The sequence below is a fragment of the Ranitomeya imitator genome, chromosome 1, assembly GCF_032444005.1.
Source record: "Ranitomeya imitator isolate aRanImi1 chromosome 1, aRanImi1.pri, whole genome shotgun sequence".
Classification (NCBI taxonomy): domain Eukaryota; kingdom Metazoa; phylum Chordata; class Amphibia; order Anura; family Dendrobatidae; genus Ranitomeya; species Ranitomeya imitator.
The window spans coordinates 345,411,597-345,431,391 of record NC_091282.1 but is presented as its reverse complement, the minus strand read 5'-3'; the positions used below and the strand labels follow the sequence as shown (position 1 = coordinate 345,431,391).

The 19,795-nt window shown below is 42.1% G+C and overlaps 1 protein-coding gene across 1 annotated transcript in view; it reads right to left on the bottom strand.

The window, feature by feature from the left end:
* EMID1 (EMI domain containing 1) overlaps positions 1 to 18,765 on the bottom strand; it is a 247,384-nt gene extending 228,619 nt beyond the window's left edge. The window contains exons 1-3 of the mRNA XM_069759923.1: positions 18,166 to 18,765; positions 2,555 to 2,668; positions 1,604 to 1,707 (exon numbers count right to left, since the gene is read on the bottom strand). Coding sequence (XP_069616024.1) covers positions 1,604 to 1,707; positions 2,555 to 2,668; positions 18,166 to 18,323 — 376 coding nt within the window. The 5' untranslated portion in view covers positions 18,324 to 18,765. The remainder of the gene's footprint in view (positions 1 to 1,603; positions 1,708 to 2,554; positions 2,669 to 18,165) is intronic.
* Between the last annotated feature and the right edge of the window lie 1,030 nt (positions 18,766 to 19,795).

The window sequence follows — 19,795 nt, the reverse complement described above, 5'->3', positions numbered from 1 at the left end:
AGAGTTATTTTGGCTTCTTTAAAAATTCAGAGTCATACTGATAATGCATTTGATGACATCACATGACCTATGTGGCCATAGAGGGTCTGCAGGGTCAGTAGACTGGCGGTCGGGACGCCAATTACATCTGGTTCAGCTGACATCACCAGAGCAGCGCTGGTGAGGAGGGCAGATGATTTCTGGGACGAGTTTAGCTTCTTTTATGTGGATCGCATTTGCTCTAAATTTTTTAAAAAGCCAGAAAGCCACTTTATCCTATCCTAGTTCAAGTAGTATACTCTATTTCTGATGGAGTCTTAGGGTATGTGCACACGCTGTGGATTACTCTGCTGATTTTTCCGCACTGATTTTGGTAAATCCGCAGGCAATCCGCACGTCCGCATTACCGTGGTTTTTCCACGGTTGTTCAGATTTCACCTGCGGTTTTACACCTGCGGATTCCTATTATGGAGCAGGCGTAAACTGCTGCGGAATCCGCACAAAGAATTGACATGCTGAGGAATATGTTTCCGCGCATGTGCACTGCAGATTTTGTTTTCTATAGGTTTACATCGGTACTGTAAACACATGGAAAACTGCTGCAAATCTGCAGCAGCCAATCCACTGCGGATCCGCAGCAAAATCCGCAGCGTGTGCACATACCCTTAGGTGTAACCTGTTGAGGAGGCTTGTTAGAAGCAGATAGACTGGGTTGAGGCCCCATGTGCAAGACAGAGGGGAAGTTAACCAAAATGAAGCCTAGGGGTATATCTGTTATTTCCTTGTACTGGGAAGGTATAGTATAGCTTGTGCCACCCAGAAACCATCTCTGATGAGCAGCTGCTAACCTAGTAAAATTGAAAATTGTTGTTGCCTGAACAAGCTGGTGACAGGTCTCTATCCGCAGCTACAATCAACACCACACTCATTGAAAGGTTGGCAGTATCTCAGGTGAACCTTGCAAGTACATATACAGAATGTTGGAAAATCCTGCCTTATCCTATACCCTACCAATAGGCACAATTTAGAAAAAAATCTGCACTGCGCATGTACATTTTTTAGCGGGCTTTCCTTTATAATCAATAGTGATGAGCGAGTGTGCTCGTTACTCGAGTTTTCCGAGCATGCTTGCGTGGTCTCCGAGTATCTTGGGCGCGCTCGTAGATTATGTTTGTGTCCCCGCAGCTGCATGATTTGCGGCTGTTAGACAACCTGAACACATGCAGGGGTTGCCTGTTAGGGAATCCCCACATGTATTCAGGCTGTCTAGCAGCCACAAATCATGCAGCTGTGGGGACTCAAACATAATCTACAAGCACGCCCAAGATACTCGGAGACCACGCAAGCATGCTCGGAAAACTCGAGTAACGAGCACACTCGCTCATCACTAATAATCAATCATACTAAAATTACCCCATGACAGTCTTGTCATCCGTTGAACCCTTAGGATTCCATTGACATGTTTGGTGTAACTGCTAGGAGAATTTGCCAGCACATGCAATGAACATACATTGCAAACACAGTGTGAATAAACCCGAATACATCAGTTTCACATTTAGATGTCTCTGCCCACCAAGTGACCAGCACCAGCACATGCAACATTTAGCAAAATCAGATTTGTTACCTTCATCACAGCTTGGTCCTCGGTATCCAGGACAGCATCTCCACTCCAATGTAGTCACCGTCTTATAGCTGAGTCTATAGGTTGGTCGGACAACTGTCCTATAACTAAAAATCCAATAAGATATTAATGAATGCAGTAGACAAAAAAACATTAGTTTTGCAGAAAATGTGCAATAATCACAATTATAGGGACGCTAAGAATGCCATTTCAGACTGGCCAGTCTTAGGCCTCTTTCACACATCAGTTTTTTGCCATCAGTCACAATCTGTTGAATTTTGAAAAAAACGGATCCGGCGGCATCAGTTTTTTTCTCATAGGTTTGTATTAGCGACGGATTGTGACGGATGGCCTCACATTTCATCCGTCATTCGCCAGATCTGTCAAAAATTGTTGGTCTGGTGGCTGGAGACAACGGACATCGTAACGTTTATTGTGTCCGTCGAAAAAACAGACAGCAACGGATCCGTCGCCGTCTGTCGTTTGCGAGAATGGAAGGCTGTAGCGCCGGATCTGATTTTTTAGGATCCAATTAGCCGGATCAGCTAGTCTGAAAAAATGGATCCGTTGCATCAGTTTTTCACAATCTGCGACGGATCCGTTTTTTTTTTCCAAATTTGACGGATTGTGACTGATGGCAAAAAACTGATGTGTGAAAGGGGCCTTAATGAATGCATTGTTGGAGTTAAAAGCTTTCATTTATCTTTACATGTCCTTCTAATTAAAATTTCTGTCAACTCTGACAAGGTGCAGATTTTGCTATAGCTGCTGATGTAAGTAATATCATGCCTCATCCGCTTTTGTCACCAAAAATGACAGGCAAAAAAAAGGTTGCAAATAATTTTGCAAATCTGAAATGCAAAATAGTTTGGCACATTGAATTTCCACAAAACTGGTGCTCAATGTTTAATTTCCCAAATTGTGCCTTCCAAGCTCAGTAGTCTGTATTCTTACCTTCCTCCGGAGCAGCCTGCTGCCCAGTGACAGTTCTGGTACACCCTCTGCAGGAAAGTGCCATTCTGAACTTGACACGTCACCGTGCGAGTGATGGGTACAGAGCACCAATTTCTACAATGACAAAGACGTCACAAGTGGAAAGTAAATCTCCATAGAATTGTATTAAGTGATGGTTTATTGCAATGAGTTTGAACTAAATTTAGGAGCATCTCTCCTAGAATTTTACATTTGTCATATTCTATTCAGCCATTTGTCACCTATGTTGCTCCACAGGTTGGTGAGAACTAATATTGGCTGGAATACTGAAGCCTTCACAATTACATCCGTGTACAAGAACATTAACAGAAAACTTCTAACACTTATTTCACAAGACCCCCAAGACGGATTTCTTCAACCCAGGGATCATTTTAATCAGTGACAATGCCTGTTGTTTACTTAGGAAAATTATGCTTTGAGGTTCATTTTAAGGCGCGTTCAGATACCTGTTTTTTCATGTATGAGAAAAACAGGCCAAGTTTCATTAGTGATTACCATCACTGTTTTATTGGATTTTCATCAGAATGTCACCTGAGTCTCATCAGAGTTTGGTCCAATTTTCCCCAGCTTTTCTCGAATGTGAAAAAAATGTCTCCACCTTCTCACACGATTGTATAACAGGGCTGAGTGCTATCTGATGATTAGCACTTGGACCAATGTTATACTATGGGGCAGTGAAGATGTGCTATTTTTTTCTCACTCTGATGCAGTGGATAAGATGAAAAAAAAAGTTCTCCATCTTCTCCACACCTGTGCTGTGATTCTCTCATGTGAGAGAACCTGATCACACTAAGAAGACAATCGACTCAAACTCTGACAGAGTTTGATCAGAGTGACATTAGCAAAATTGTCCCCATTCTCTCACATGAGAGAATCTACATCCCTGTGAGCGAGCCCTAACAGTCTCTGAAAAATGGACAGCACTTGGATTGATCAGACACACTTGGATCAATATCGCACATGACTCTGCAATTGCTTGTAAAAAGCCCCATAGATGGTACAAGTGCTATCCGTGAAAAACATGGATAGCACTTGTACTTGAAAAACTGACGTCTGAAGGAGCCCTTAGGCGGATTTAACAATTCAGGTTTTTTATTTTCATATGAGCCATTTTTGAATCATACTGACTACGGCTACATTTACATGTCCTGCTCACAAGAGCTTACATTCACCTGTATCTAACACTTCAAACTTCATTGGCAGCAGTCTTGGAACAGCATATTTGCACAATATCAGTACTCAAGCTGGAAAAAATGAGCATAGATTTCTAATGCACATTGACCTGCATACCATACTACTCATATACATACCACTAGACGCACTTCTAATGCTCAGCGACTATATATTGCTCTAGGGAAGCAAGTCTCCTTTGATGGGGCTGAGGGAGTGTCACAGACAGAATGAGACTGCTCCAGGGATAAACATAAAACTTTTCCCATAACTATATGCCAGAGACCCCCGCAGATATAATGTGTGAGTTAAGGTGTGTATAGGTGGAGGTGGGGTGTGAGATCTTGAATCAGACAGGAACTGGATAAGCTGTTCCTTCAAAGTCATTCCGATGGCAAAAATATCAGATGGAGCCAACAGAACTGTTACAGCTCCTCACATTACTAGATAGTGTTCCCTTAAATTATGAGAAGAGAATAAAACCTAGGAATGTGAAGTAGGGCTTCTACTCCTTGTTGTCTCTGTAAAGGTAGGTTAGGCTCGTTTGGTACAACTCCATATACATTAGATAAAATCCACAAATCCCACCAATGTGGGAATGATCAGCCAACAATCCAATGTGTATGGGAACCTCCTGACTCTCCCCAACAGATGATGTCACGGAAAAAAAGAAGTATCTGTCTAGTAGAGAACACAGAAGCGGCAAGTGTTCCTATGTATATCAAATGAGTAAAGAAAACAAATGAACGGCTATAAGGTGTCAAGTCCATACGCATATGGGGGAGGATCATCTATGGCAGATAACTAGCGGTGTGAAGCAGTGGGTATTCAGTACTCAGCTTCGGAAAATACAATAAATATGAATGAAAAAATAAATATTGATGCAGCACTCACAGGTCCAGGTGCCATGTAGAAGCGTCAAGCACGCGAAACGGCGGTCGTACGTCTCTCTTCACTATGTGCCTCCTTTACCTGCTTGTCCCATGAACTATGTCTAAACCCATGATGGTTGAATAAAGGACACTGTTTTTACAGCAACTGGGTGAATGCCGCATCACTATTTCTTTTTTCGTTCCTATGTATATTCCTATGTATAGATTGTAAGGAGAGATAGTTGGAGGCTGGGAGGAATAGTGTGGTGCCCCAGGGTCCTGGTCGTCACAGTGACATTGCTTTCCTCACGGGGAGAGTGATGTTACGTTTGGAAGCAATGAAAGATCTTTTTTATCTGGTAACCACAATGCATACAACATGTTCACACTCCAGGCCAGAAGGGGGAGCTCTAAACCTGGTTGATGGATGAACTCCCCTATAAATACATTCTGATCCTGAGGAAAAGTGTTCAGAAAGTGAGAGACAGAGAAGAGAGCAGTCAGACATGAAGTGTCAGAAGGACTGAAGGAGATGTGCAGCCACGAGAAAGTGCAGTAGCTCCTAGAAAGAGACATGCCAAAAGCAGAACATCGTTCAGTGAGTGTGAAGGAGAGCGAAGCACAGGAGAGTGATATCAGGGGAGACCAGCTGCAAACAAGCTGTCTCCCTTAACAACCCCCTCCCCTTTTTCTGTTTGTTGGTTATAGGGCAACTCCTTCACTGTGGTACCCCTTTGTTTATGTTTGACTAATTTGGCTTTTTACAATTTTACCTAATAAAGGATAAGTTTTAATATGCACCTTTCTACACAGATAATCTATTTTGTGGATTGTTCAATTCCTGATGTATATGCTAATTAAGGGATATTATTACTGCAGTGATGTATTTATTTAATTTTTTTGAGGATACTGTTTTAAATAGGGGAGCCGGTCCTGTTAATGTGCAGAGCAACACTGTCGCTTTATTTCTTCATCTAGTGTAGTTTAGACTTTGGGATAAAATTAAGTAATGTGTTCTGGAAGTGGTGCTCTAGAGAACTTTGTTATTTCCTGCAGAGATGAGCCCTGGCTGGAAGACGTGATGGCAGTCTGTGCTGGATGAAGATTAAAAGCGAAGATGAAAGACTTCACCTAAAGATGTCACTGGTGAGTTAGTGTATCACATGTACACGCACACTATACACTGCATACTATATACAGCGGTCCAGTGTATAATGTCACCGGTGATCACTGTATTCCCTATACATTATACACAGAGCTCCTGTGTATAATGTCATCAGTGATCACTGTATTACCTGCACATTGACATTGTATACAGAGTTCCTGTGTATAATGTCACCGGTGATCACTATATTACCAGTACAGTGACACTATATACGGAGCTTCTGTGTACGTCACTGGTGATCACTGTATCACCTGTACACTGACACTATATACAGAGCTCCTGTGTACGTCACTGGTGATCAATGTATTACCTGTACACTATATACAGAGCTCCTGTGTATAATGTCACTGATGATCACTGTATTACCTGTACACTGACACTAGACAGAGCTCCTGTGTATAATGTCATCGGTGATCATTGTATTACCTGTACACAGACACTGCATACTAAGTACAGATCTCCTGTGTATAATAGCACATAGGTGATATTAGTATTGTGTTTTTTTGTTAATGATCAGTATTGTAGTATTCAGTCACTATGTGGTGGTAATATGTTGTCCGGCTATGGTGTGGCGTTATTTGTTCCTTGTATGTGGTGGTAATATGTGGTCTGGTCATGATGGGGTGGTATTTGTTCCTTGTATGTGGTATTATTCTGTCACTGAAGTGGTAATATGGTGTCTGGACATGGTGTGGTGGTATTTGTTCCTTTGTACGTATGTGGTATTATAGGTCACTATGTTGTGGTAATATATGTTTTGGTCATGGTGCAATGGTATTTGTCCCCTATATGTGATAGTATTGATCATTTTAAAAATTGAAAAATAAAAATATACCTAAATTGTATTGGATATTTTAACAAATGTTTAATATGTTAGAGTAGAGTAGAGCTGGGCCAAAAGAGTCTGCCTTGTCGTGGTAGAGGCTTAAAAAATCTTTCCTATTTCCTAAATATATTCCTATTTAAAAGTGTATGTATTGTACACGTGCGTCAGGTTAGGCTAGTAAAGAGTAAATCAGATTTATTTGTACTGATTTTACGATGGGGGGGGGGGGCATTTTGCAGTTCGCCTCAGGCAGCAGAGAGGCTAGGTTCACCCCTGGTTGTACAGTACCATGTAAACGCATGGAAAACGAAATCCGCAGTGCACATGCTGTGGAAAATACCACGCGGAAATGCCGCGTTGTATTTTCCGCAGCATGTCAACTCTATGTGCGGATTCCGCAGCGTTCTACACCTGCTCCTCAATAGGAATCCGCAACGTGTGCACATAGCCTAACAGTCGTTGCAGAAGCCAGCAGCTGACTTCGTTGTACCGGCACAGGCAGCACATGACATCACTACCTGGCCGGCAGCGTGTATTGCAGTGCAGGGAGCCAGCGGGACTCTGCAGTGCAATACATTTCAGCTGAAGGTGTTTTCTGAGAATGCATATTCAGGTGAAATTGGCGCTGGCGTCCACCAGCTCACCTTCCGCACGAGGTGGTTGCACCCTATGCAACCCCTATCATTACCCCCTGATAGCATAGGTCATCAATATGACATTGATGGGGTCCTCCACTGATCAACTGTTATCTACTTTAGCAGTGGTCAGATAAAAGCAATGTATGGAGAGGAATAACCCAGTTCTGTATGTTCTCTAGTGTCTGCTGCTGAGTACTGCAATATATCTCACAATCAATTGAATGAATTTACTGACATACGTCTGACATGTACTTGCAAATGTGCAAGTATACTGTCAAATATGCAGCTGCTATCCATAGACTCCTATGATAAAAAAACAAAACAAAAACATATACAATGCAGCTAAAAATGTCATACCAACATATGCCATCATGATGGAGGCCAAAGAACAAAGATCATAATAGCTATCAGACAATGGCAGACATATACAGTTTTGCAGCTAGAAAGCCCCCTAAAACATTAAATAGGTTTAGTAGAATACAAATTTCCACGAGGCATCAAACGCTTCCCAATAAGCCAAAGTGTTTAAGGCTACGTTCACATTAGCGTTGCGCGCCGGTGCGTCGGCGACGCAACGCACGACGCACAAAAAACGCACGCAAAACGCGCGCAAAAACGCTGCGCTTTGCGACGCGTGCGTCGTTTTTTGACGAAAATCGGACGCACGAAAAATGCAACTTGTTGCATTTTCTTGCGTCCGACGCTAGCGTCGGAAATGACGCACGTGTCGAAAAACGCAACCAAAAAAACGCACGCGTCCCCTATGTTAAACATAGGGGCGCGTCGCCGCTGCGTCGCCGCTGCGTCGCCGACGCAACAGCGACGCACATTAGCGGAACGCTAATGTGAACGTAGCCTAAGCAATGCTGCATGCCAGTATTTATATTATATAATTATTAATTTCCATTAAATCCATGAGGAAAAAAATCTGTGTGCATGGAAGGAGATACGGCTCTCTGACCAGATCCTTCCTGGGTAATAATAGTTATTAAATGCAGCCATGTGACTATGCACATGAGCGTTGCTTATTACAGATCTGTACACCTGTGTACAATTGAATTTATGCAAAATAACAATGCTAAATTCATACCAGCAATTTTCATGACCCTGGTAATGTCGAGTACCCGGGGTATGAGAGGTCAACCTCACCACACCTTCTAAAACCATAACATTGCCGTTAACTCCAAATAAAAACGTAAGTCAATTTTTCTTTAGAAATTATAGGCCACAGCAGCCATTTTATTTAACATAAAAGAAAATATATTACAATAAACATTAACCATTTTAAAACTAGGAGGAGTCCTTGGAGCTCCCAGGAATCTGGTGATTAACACTGCATAGCATGAACGCACATCAAATCAAATTACTCCCAGCCGCTACCACACTGGCTCGGGAGCACCAAAAACCCCAGCGGGTTCACTGTTCACGCAAAAATTCAAGGGGAACCGACCACCTGCCGGAACTCCCTTCCACCATTCACCAGATCCAACAAACAATTTGAATTCCAAAGACAGAGGATCCCCCAACCCAATTTCCACCAACTCCAAGGACTCCACCCAGCCACCACGGCCACAATGACCCATTATAAAATAAAAGAACCCCGCAAACAAAAAACATTTTTTTTATACAGAAATTACAAAGTACCACCAAACACATTAGGGCAGGAGGGCGGGACACACGTTGCTTCCAGAGCGGGAAGTGAATAAGCCACTCCCCTCCCCTTCACATATCCTGTTTTCTTTCCAAACGAAACCACCCACCTCCCTCTCTCTCCCTAACCCCTCCCTCCATACCATCGTCATGCTGGCCTTCTCCTACGCCGTGGGGGGAGGGGCGGCTCAGCTCCGGCCAGTACTTTATATGTTTTTGCCATGTGTAACCTGCAGCAGTTCCTGATCGTGGGCACATACCTTGACAAAGTACTGACAAAAATCAAAGCAAAAACACTGATGACACTCAAACCATTTTGCATGCCAGAAAAATTACTGACATATGAATGGGTCCTAAAGAGGACCTGTCAGCTCTTCTGGCACGTCTGATTTAGGCCTTGCTCCCACTTGCGTATAAAATCAGCGAGTGCAACGCGAGACAAAAATCACATTGCAGCCGCACCAATATCATTCCACAGGTGAAATCTGACTTAGGGCTCATACCCATCAATAAAAAAAAGTCTGATAAAAAGAGAGTCTGATATTGGTCCAGAAAAGTTGGAGGAATGTTATGTAATTATCTTGTGACTACAATGCGATTTTTATCACCTAGCATCTGAATGACATCCAATTGCAATGCGATTTTAACATGAGCTTTTACATATACCAATTTTCTATGTCATCTGCACATAGTTTTCAAAGGAAATATTCTTCAATATATATATATATATATATATATATATATATATATATATATATATATATATATATATATATATATATATATATATATATATATACATACACATATACAAAAAAGAAAACAAGTGCAGCACTAACACGTAGGATTTGGGTGCCAAGCCTTCCAGGTATCGACCAAACCTTCAATAAGCTTCAAGAGATTGGAGGCAGCACACCATTCAAAGTGAAAAGATTCCTGATTAAAGGGACACTGTCACCTGAATTTGGAGGGAACAATCTTCAGCCATGGAGGCGGGGTTTTGGGGTTTTTGATTCACCCTTTCCTTACCCGCTGGCTGCATGCTGGCTGCAATATTGGATTGAAGTTCATTCTCTGTCCTCCGTAGTACATGCCTGCACAATGCAATCTTGCCTTGCACAGGTGTGTACTATGGAGGACAGAGAATGAACTTCAATCCAATATTGCAGCCAGCATGCAGCCAGCGGGTAAGGAAAGGGTGAATCAAAAACCCCAAAACCCCGCCTCCATGGCTGAAGATTGTTCCCTCCAAATTCAGGTGACAGTGTCCCTTTAATGGCCCATCATGGTGACGTTTCAGTTCCAAAGTGAGAACCTTTCTCAGCACGAGGCGCCATTAGAACTTTTCTGACATATTTGAGTTGAACTGAGTTCCCGAACTCCAATGACCTTTCTGACGGCACCACAAGGGTGAGAACTTTCTCATGCTCGCGATGACGTCAGTCAAAGAAGTTGAGCAGACACACGCAGTTCAGTGTCTCTGCTGGATGGCAATCTGTATAGTCGCATCATGCAACAATTCAGCCTGCCATCTAGATGTAGCAGAGCTAGACACATTGCAGGACAAATGGAATATTATCTTTTCCTGGGACATGTGAGGAATATGGTTATTATTTTAATTCTTTTACATTGGACAATGGCTTTAGTGGATTGAACAAAGGTGGGTATAAGTGTTTTTGGTTAATTTACATTCAATACAAGATTCTGTGTCAATTGTTCAAATAAAGGACTTTATTCTGGGTGTTATTTTTTTGACAATTTGACTATGGGGTTAGTAATGGGGGTGTCTTATAGATGCCTCTCCATTACTAGCCCCTGTGCTTGATGTCACCTGACAATACAAAGGTGACATCAACCCCAATACTATCACCACACTTGCCACTGCACCAAGACAAGTGGGAAGAGAGAGGCTAAGTGCCAGATTTGGCGCATCTTATGGATGGCGCAATTTCTGGGGCAACTGATGTTTTTAGTCTGGGACAGGGCCAATATTCATAGGAAAGAAATATCAGCCCACTGCTGTCTGCCTAGCCTTTGCTGGTTATTAATTATAGGGGCCCATACATTATTTTTGGGGGCAGGTCCCCCATTTTAATAACCAGTAAAGGCTAAGTATACAGCTGTAAGCTGATATTAAAGGCCTGGAAAAGCTCCATGGGTATTACTGCCTTCCCAGGCTATAAATATCAGCCCCCACCTGTCCACTTTCCCTCTGCTTTTCAATAAAATGTTGGAAGATCCCATGCATTTTTTTCAGAAAATAATTTATTTAGCAATAAAATACATGTACAGGAAGATACACAAGAACTGTACTAATTATATATGTGACTGACATATTTATATCTACTCTATGCATATATTTCTCTTCTATCTATTCTATTCTGTCAGGTCACGCATCAGATAGTATTCACATAGGCAGCACGGTGGCGCAGTGGTTAGCACTGCAGCCTTGCAGCGCTGGGGTCCTGGGTTCTAATCCCACCCAGGACAACATCTGCAAAGAGTCTGTGTTTGCGTGGGTTTCCTCCGGGTACTCCGGTTTCCTCCCACATTCCAAAGGGATTCAAGATTGTGAGCCCCATCGGGGACAGCGATGATAATGTGTGCAAAACTGTAAAGCGCTGCGGAATATGTTAGCGCTATATAAAAATAAAAGATTATTATGGTCTGAGTGCCATGCAATTTTTTTTATCACACCCACTGGCGAGTCTCATCCGATATACAAGGACAATCGCAGCATGCTGTGATTTTTTTCTCAGCCCAATTTCAGCTAAGAAAATTTGCAGATGCGCACGGACTCATTGGTCAGAGTGCTATCCGATTTTTTATCAGATTGCACTTGTCTGTTTTTCACATCATTCTGTTATTCTTACTGTTAGATGATGGTGTGTGCTTACACAGTCTGGATTGAACTTTTCGAGGACTGCTACCTCTGTATAACCTCAACTGCTCCCACTAGACACATGAGGGCTCGTTCACATGACTATTTCGATCAGAGTGCTGTCCCTGAAAAAATTGGGACAGCGCTGAAACCAAAGTTATTCAATGGAGAGTGCATATGAGGCCGGCGTCACACACAGCGTAAAACAATACGGTCCGTATATTACGGCCGTAATACGCTGAAAAGTCCCCAAAAAAATGGTCCGTTGCTCCTCCGTAGGCAGGCTGTGTCAGCGTTTTTTGCGCATGGCATCCTCCGTATGTAATCCGTATGGCATCCGTACTGCGTGGTTTTCTCGCAGGCTTGCAAAACCAACATACCGCTATAGAAGTGATCCATGTGTCCCAAAAAGAAAAGAATATATATATATATATATATATATATGTCAGTAGACACATATATGTATATATATTAATACTTATTCCAGCGCTATACAGCTTGAAAGCCGGTAATTCAATTACCGGCTTTTTCTTTCTCCTTCATAAAACCCGACATGATTTGAGACATGGTTTACATACAGTAAACCATGTCTTCTCTCCATTTTTTTTGCAGATTCCACACTACTAATGTCAGTAGTGTGTATCTGCAAAATTTGGCCGTTCTAGCTCTTAAAATAAAGGGTTAACTGGCGGAAAAAATTGGCGTGGGCTCCCGCGCAATTTTCTCCGCCAGAGTAGTAAAGCCAGTGACTGAGGGCAGATATTAATAGCCTGGAGAGGGTCCACGGTTATTGGCCCCCCCCTGGCTAAAAATATCTGCCCCCAGCCACCCCAGAACAGGCACATCTGGAAGATGCGCCTATTCTGGCACTTGGCCACTCTCTTCCCATTCCCGTGTAGCGGTGGGATATGGGGTAATGAAGGGTTAATGCCACCTTGCTATTGTAAGGTGACATTAAGCCTAATTAATAATGGAGAGGCGTCAATTATGACACCTATCCATTATTAATCCAATTGTAGTGAAGGGTTAAATAAAACACAAACACATTCTTTAAAATTATTTTAATGAAATAAAAACAATGGTTGTTGTAGTATTTTATTCAACGCCCAATCCAGTCACTGAAGACCCTCGTTCTGTGAGTAAAGAAACATAATAAACCAACAATATACTTACCCTCCGCAGATCTGTAACGTCCAACGATGTAAATCCTTCTGAAGGGGTTAAAACATTTTGCAGCAAGGAGCTGTGCTAATGCAGGCTGCTCCTCGCTGCAAAACCCCAGGGAATGAGGCTAAAAATAGATCAATGATCTATATTTAGCTTCATTTGCGGTGAGGCGCCCTCTGCTGGCTGTTCATAGATCGTGGGAAATTACCTAGAAAGCCAGGGAGCCAGGGAGCTTTCTAGGTAATTTCCCACGATCTATGAACAGCCAGCAGAGGGCGCCTCACCGCAAATGATGCTAAATATAGATCATTGATCTATTTTTAGCCTCATTCCCTGGGGTTTTGCAGCGAGGAGCAGCGTGCATTAGCACAGCTCCTTGCTGCAAAATGTTTTAACCCCTTCAGAAGGATTTACATCGTTGGACGTTACAGATCTGCGGAGGGTAAGTATATTGTTGGTTTATTATGTTTCTTTACTCACAGAACGAGGGTCTTCAGTGACTGGATTGGGCGTTGAATAAAATACTACAACAACCATTGTTTTTATTTCATTAAAATAATTTTAAAGAATGTGTTTGTGTTTTATTTAACCCTTCACTACAATTGGATTAATAATGGATAGGTGTCATAATTGACGCCTCTCCATTATTAATTAGGCTTAATGTCACCTTACAATAGCAAGGTGGCATTAACCCTTCATTACCCCATATCCCACCGCTACACGGGAATGGGAAGAGAGTGGCCAAGTGCCAGAATAGGCGCATCTTCCAGATGTGCCTGTTCTGGGGTGGCTGGGGGCAGATATTTTTAGCCAGGGGGGGGCCAATAACCGTGGACCCTCTCCAGGCTATTAATATCTGCCCTCAGTCACTGGCTTTACTACTCTGGCGGAGAAAATTGCGCGGGAGCCCACGCCAATTTTTTCCGCCAGTTAACCCTTTATTTTAAGAGCTAGAACGGCCAAATTTTGCAGATACACACTACTGACATTAGTAGTGTGGAATCTGCAAAAAAAATGGAGAGAAGACATGGTTTACTGTATGTAAACCATGTCTCAAATCATGTCGGGTTTTATGAAGGAGAAAGAAAAAGCCGGTAATTGAATTACCGGCTTTCAAGCTGTATAGCGCTGGAATAAATATTAATATATATACATATATGTGTCTACTGACATATATATATATACCTATTCTATGTGTACACATTTATTATATCTATTGGACTGGAAGCTGTCAGTGTGATTTTACTGTACACCGCACTGAATTACCGGCTTTTCTCTCTAACAGCGCTGCGTATTTCTCGCAAGTCACACTGCTTGTCCGTGTGTAATCCGTATTTTTCACGCTTCCATAGACTTTCATTGGCGTATTTCTTGCGCAGTACGGTGACAAACGCAGCATGCTGCGATTTTGTACGGCCGTAGAAAGCCGTATAATACTGATCAGTAAAATACGGCAAATAGGAGCAGGGGCATAGAGAATAATTGTGCCGTATTTTTTGCGAGTTTTACGGACGTAGATTCTGTGCTCTTACGTCCGTAAAACTCGCATGTGTGACGGCGGCCTGAGACTTTTTTTCACTGGCTGAATCCCATTTCTTCCATAAATTGGATAAGACTCACCCACTCAAGTCTATGGGCCTGTGAAAAAAATCAGATGCCATATGGAGCCACAGCCACAGTGTAGCATCTGCTTTTGGCCGGAGTAACACATGCGAGAAACACGTCCGTGTCTCGCATGTGAAAAGCAAGCTCTGGCGCCGGCACTTCGGAGCGGAGCGTGCGGCCGCATAGCAACACATGGAGCCGCACGCTCCGCTCCCAAGTGTCGGCGCCAGAGCTTGCTTTTCACATGCGAGACACGGACGTGTTTCTCGCATGTGTGACTCCGGCCTTAAACAGATACATTGCAATTCTGGAGTCTAAGAAAGTGTAAATGTTTGGTCTTATAATGGTCTTGTAAATGTTTAATAGCTGCTGCTGTACAAAAAAACGGATTGTATGCGGACTGCACATGGATGACATGTGAGGACAAACAAATTGTCCCACTTTTTTGGACGAAAAGCTGTATGATTTTTTATAAGCTCATGTTAACCTAACCTTTGGGCAGGTGCATATGACAACATTTTCAGGCCTGGAGCCAGCCTGAAAGTGCTAAAAAGAACTCCTAAAAGAATGAATGTGTGCACAGCAGTGTTAAAAAGACTTGCTGTGCTTATTATTAAGTTCCATCTTTTGTAACTTCATAGAGCAGCTAAATGGCATTGCAGTGTGATCGACAGGCCACAACAATTCAACTGGTTCTGACTTGTGACTTGCTTGTCATGGTCATATTACCCTGCCAGTCGCAATGCTACCTCACTCACGTACATTACGCTGCGATGTAGCGGTCCAATACAGTGACCATTGGCTGCACAGCCTGGGTCACTGACAATGTTGCTAAGTAGTCACGATTTTTTTTTGGACAGCACATGTCCGTGTAACACACTTATCTGTAATAGAATTTTGGGAAACACTAGAATGTAAATTTCCTAATAATCATATGTGAATGACCTAAGATTTATTTGCTTTAGTTTAGTTTTAGTTAACTTAGTTTTAGTAAGCTTTAGTAAACTTAGTTTAGTTTAGCTTAGTTTAACTTAGTTTAGTTTAGCCTTTGCTTTATTACTGTAGCAATATTCGTTGTTTTTGGAGACAGCTGCACCTACTGATATGAGTCTTCTTTCTATGGAATATGTTGTAATATAAAAAATAGGAATTCAAATATTAAATGGTAATATATTACACGTAACTGTAAAAGATCTGATAAAATATAATATTTGATTAATAAATCATTGTAAAATAGGATGCCAGTTTATGGCAAGGAAGGATGGGACGTCCCATCAGTCATAAAACTTGAGGAATTGCAATACTAAAACAAGGTCAATGTGATTGGCTTCAAATTGCAGGGCCAAAATGTATTAAAGACCGGATCTGAATGTCAGAAAGCCTGCAACACGAGCGGTAGATATCATCATATGAGTATGTGCTTATTACTTTGTTCTGTATCTGCGATTGTGAAGTGCATATATAAAAATGAAGGAGGAATGCCGGGATCGCAGAACAATGCTCGCTAAGGGGCCTGAGCTGTTGACAATTTGTTTATCTCTGCTTTTCCTCTGTTGATTTTTCCCATATAAATTGTTAGTGTACGCTTTCCAGCATCCCTAGGTCACGATCACTCCACCAGAAATCTCTGTCTCAAGCAACAATGGACAAAACATTGCATCCCACAGGCATTAACATTCACTTAATACTGAAGTGCAAGGGTGAATTCCTGCTGTAAGACGTATCGGGTCATTTCACAAATTACACCCTATTAAACTGGATTGTAAATAGCATAATGGGCAATTCTATAAAAAGTTGCTGACTGGTCAACCCTGAATGACCCTTAGAAATCATCTCAGCTGGCACCAAACAGACACAAGGGGCTCTCTCTGTAGCTGAACTAACTAGCGCCACATTAGCCAACTCTTCTCGCCTTCTGTTACTTGCAAAGCGTAGCGTGATCACTTTGGCCGTGAAAGGGTTACGACGTCAGAGCTCATCAGCTACCAAGGGCCCTTTATTGTCTGTACATATAGCAATTCCGTAATCCTAAAATAACCTTTAAAAATAACTACATCTGTTAAACTCCGAGGCAGCCAGAGGGGCGGGCAAGCAGAAACACATTTTTTCATAGCAAGACGAAAAATAAAAGAAGAAATTAAAACCATTCCATCAAGGGATGACACCGAATCTACAGTACATCTAACCCATGTTTTCTATGTACAGGCTTCTCTTCGATTGCAAGCTCTTGTGACACTGAATCTCCTTACTTTTTTTTAAATTAATCTAATCTAAAAAGCAGAAATGGGATATTGGATCCTTAGGGTATGTGCACACGTTGCGAATTTTGCTGCTGATAAGCAGGGGATTGGCAGCTGCGCATTCGCAGCAGTTTCCCATGCTTGTACAGTACCATGTAAACTTATGGAAAACAAAATCCGCAGTGCACATGCTGCGGAAAAAAACCGCGTGGAAACGTAGCGTTGCTTATTTCGCAGCATGTCAATTCTTTGTGCGGATTCCGCAGCGGTTTACACCTGCTCCATAATAGGAATCCGCATGTGTAAATCCGCACAAAATCCGCAAAAAAAAAAAAAAAAAAAAAAATCGCTGTAAGGGCCCCTTTCCACTTGTGTGAGAAAAAAACGGTCCGATTTACGGACCGAAAAAACGGATGTAACGTGTGCGATTGTCATGCGAGTGTCATGCGAGTGTAATGTGATTTTTTAATCGCATCATCCGTTTTTACATCCGTATGCAATCCGTTTTTTTTCTCTGCAACTATTTTTATACAGTCATTTACAGGACTATTTACAGTGTTCTGTGCCACAGAATGGTAAGGTATCCGTAAAAAACGGATGGAATACGGATGGTCCGTATTCCATGCGTTTTTTTCTCGCACCCATTGACTTGCATTGGCGAGTCTCATCCAAGAATCTCAGCAATACGCAGCATGCTGCGATTTTTTTCTCAGCCGACACAAATTTTTCTCAGTCCGATTTCGGCTGGGAAAAAAATTGCAAATGGAATGTCACCTATTGAAAAACATTGGTCCGAGTGCAATCCGATTTTTTTATCGGATTGCACTCGTCCGTTTTTCTCACAAGTGGAAAGGGGCCCTAATTCCGCAGGAAATCCGCAGTGCGGTTTACTTGCAGATTTCCCAAAATCAGTCCGGAAAAATCCGCAGCGTGTGCCCATACCCTTTGGGAATAGAAGTATCTGTCAGACACCTAAGATTTTCTCACCTGTCAGAAAAACATCAGATAATGTGACTTTTTGTTTTATTGGTGAGTAGGCTGAAAAATACAATATTTGTCCATTTTAAAGACTCGTGTAGACAACATCGGTTCACACATAGACCAGTGTTATTCTATAGGGACATGCACATGTCTAATTTTTTCCTCGGATGGAGGCTGTCTGAGGAAAAGTCACAGCATAAAAAAATTGCACTCTCGGCAGAGTTTTATCAGAGTGCGATTATCATAATCGCACCAATTTTCTTGGATGAGAGAAAATACGGCCGTGTGACCCTAGCCTAAATGTGATTTCACATTATCTTTAAGACCGTACAGTACTATGCCACTATTTCAATGACTACAGCAAAGTTTTTGGTTACCTTTTAGGACTCGCGAGGGACTCTCTGGTTTTGACTTGTAGTGTCGGTGAATATCGGTACTGAGCGCCGGATGTCCACGTGCAACAACCTTTGTCCAGGAGGGCACAGAGGCAAAGCAGAACATGCCAACACGAACAGCAGGACTCTGACAAATGCATGATTCTTCCACTCAGGGAATCCCACTTCGTGGTTCACAAGGCCAAATTTGCCAATATTTAAATACTTCTGAAGGAAAAGTTACTTAGAGATGCCTACTCCATACATCCAGGTAACAGGTAGCATATGTCCAAATGCTGTGTAGGGAAATTGTCTGGTGATCCTTGATAAACCCACTTCAAAGTCACTAAGGACAAATCCGGCCTTCAGACGGCCCCTTAAGTGAAAAGTCTCACCCCCCTTACCTCCTGCCTTTCATAGAATGTGCCCCCCACGCTGCAGGGAGAGCAGAAAAAAAAATCTGTGCAGACTCTGCCTACTCTCCATGAACCGGCTTAGAAATACCAAACAATTGAGTTTTTAAATCACTGGGATAGCATCTCCCCCTCCCTCCTTCACAAACTCTCCTCCTTCCTTACCTACCCTCTCTTCCTTCCCCTCCTCTGTTCACTTCCTAGCTGCTGCACTCTATCTTCCTCCCTCTTTCTTTTGCTCTTTTTTTTCTAAAGTCTCCTACCCCTCTCACTCCTTTCCTCCACCCCCTGCACTTTTTTATTCCTCACTCAGACATGGAGACAATTCGTGTCTTTTGTGTGATGTTTTAAAATTCACAGACTCAGCTTGTCTCTTCGTCCTATTTCTTTTCCTTGCTTTTTTATCCTCTACCCAGTGATTCCCGTCCAACCAACTTTTTATGCTTTTCCTGACACATCTCATGGTAAATTTAACCCTAGTCACTGGAATGATATTGTTCACAAGACAGGTCAATGCGGTACGGGACACACTATATGTAGGTCTTAACACAAACTAGTCAAGCCCCCCAAGAGAGCTCCTTAGTACACATGAAGGACAGAAATTTCAACATACAGAAAAGACAGTTAATCCTAAAATATGCATTCTCAGTCATTGTATAGATTTCATATACAGTTTCCTTACATTTCTCCCTAAGTCTTACACAAAACATTAGCATTAGCTGTTGAAAGTGCAGCAGAAACAGTTGTGTAGATAACCAACAAAGAAAAGAAAAGTAAGCATGAAGTCTATAAAACAAGTGTGACTAAAGTGTCTCCGATTATGTGACAACCTTTTAAAGGATTTTCCATCACTAATATACTTATGTTCCCATAGTGGCGATAAAATACAAAGGCAATCCTTATTCCCCATGGAAAAAGAAAATCTGCAAGATTAAGTAGCAAGCTACTTTTTCCAATAGATTCTGCACTGAAAAGCTATCAGATTAGTGTTTTTTTTAATGCAGATCTTGTATTAAAATACAGGTTGGATTTCCAATAACCAATTGGATTGAGAGCTACAGAATTTGAAGGCCTTGCCAACTCCTTGAACTCTTTGTCATGTTCCTCCAATCATACGTGATCACTAGTGATGAGCGAGTATACGCGTTGCTTGGGTTTTCCCTAGCATGCTCGGGTGGTCTCCGAGTATTTTGGCGTGCTTGGAGATTTAGTTTTTGTTG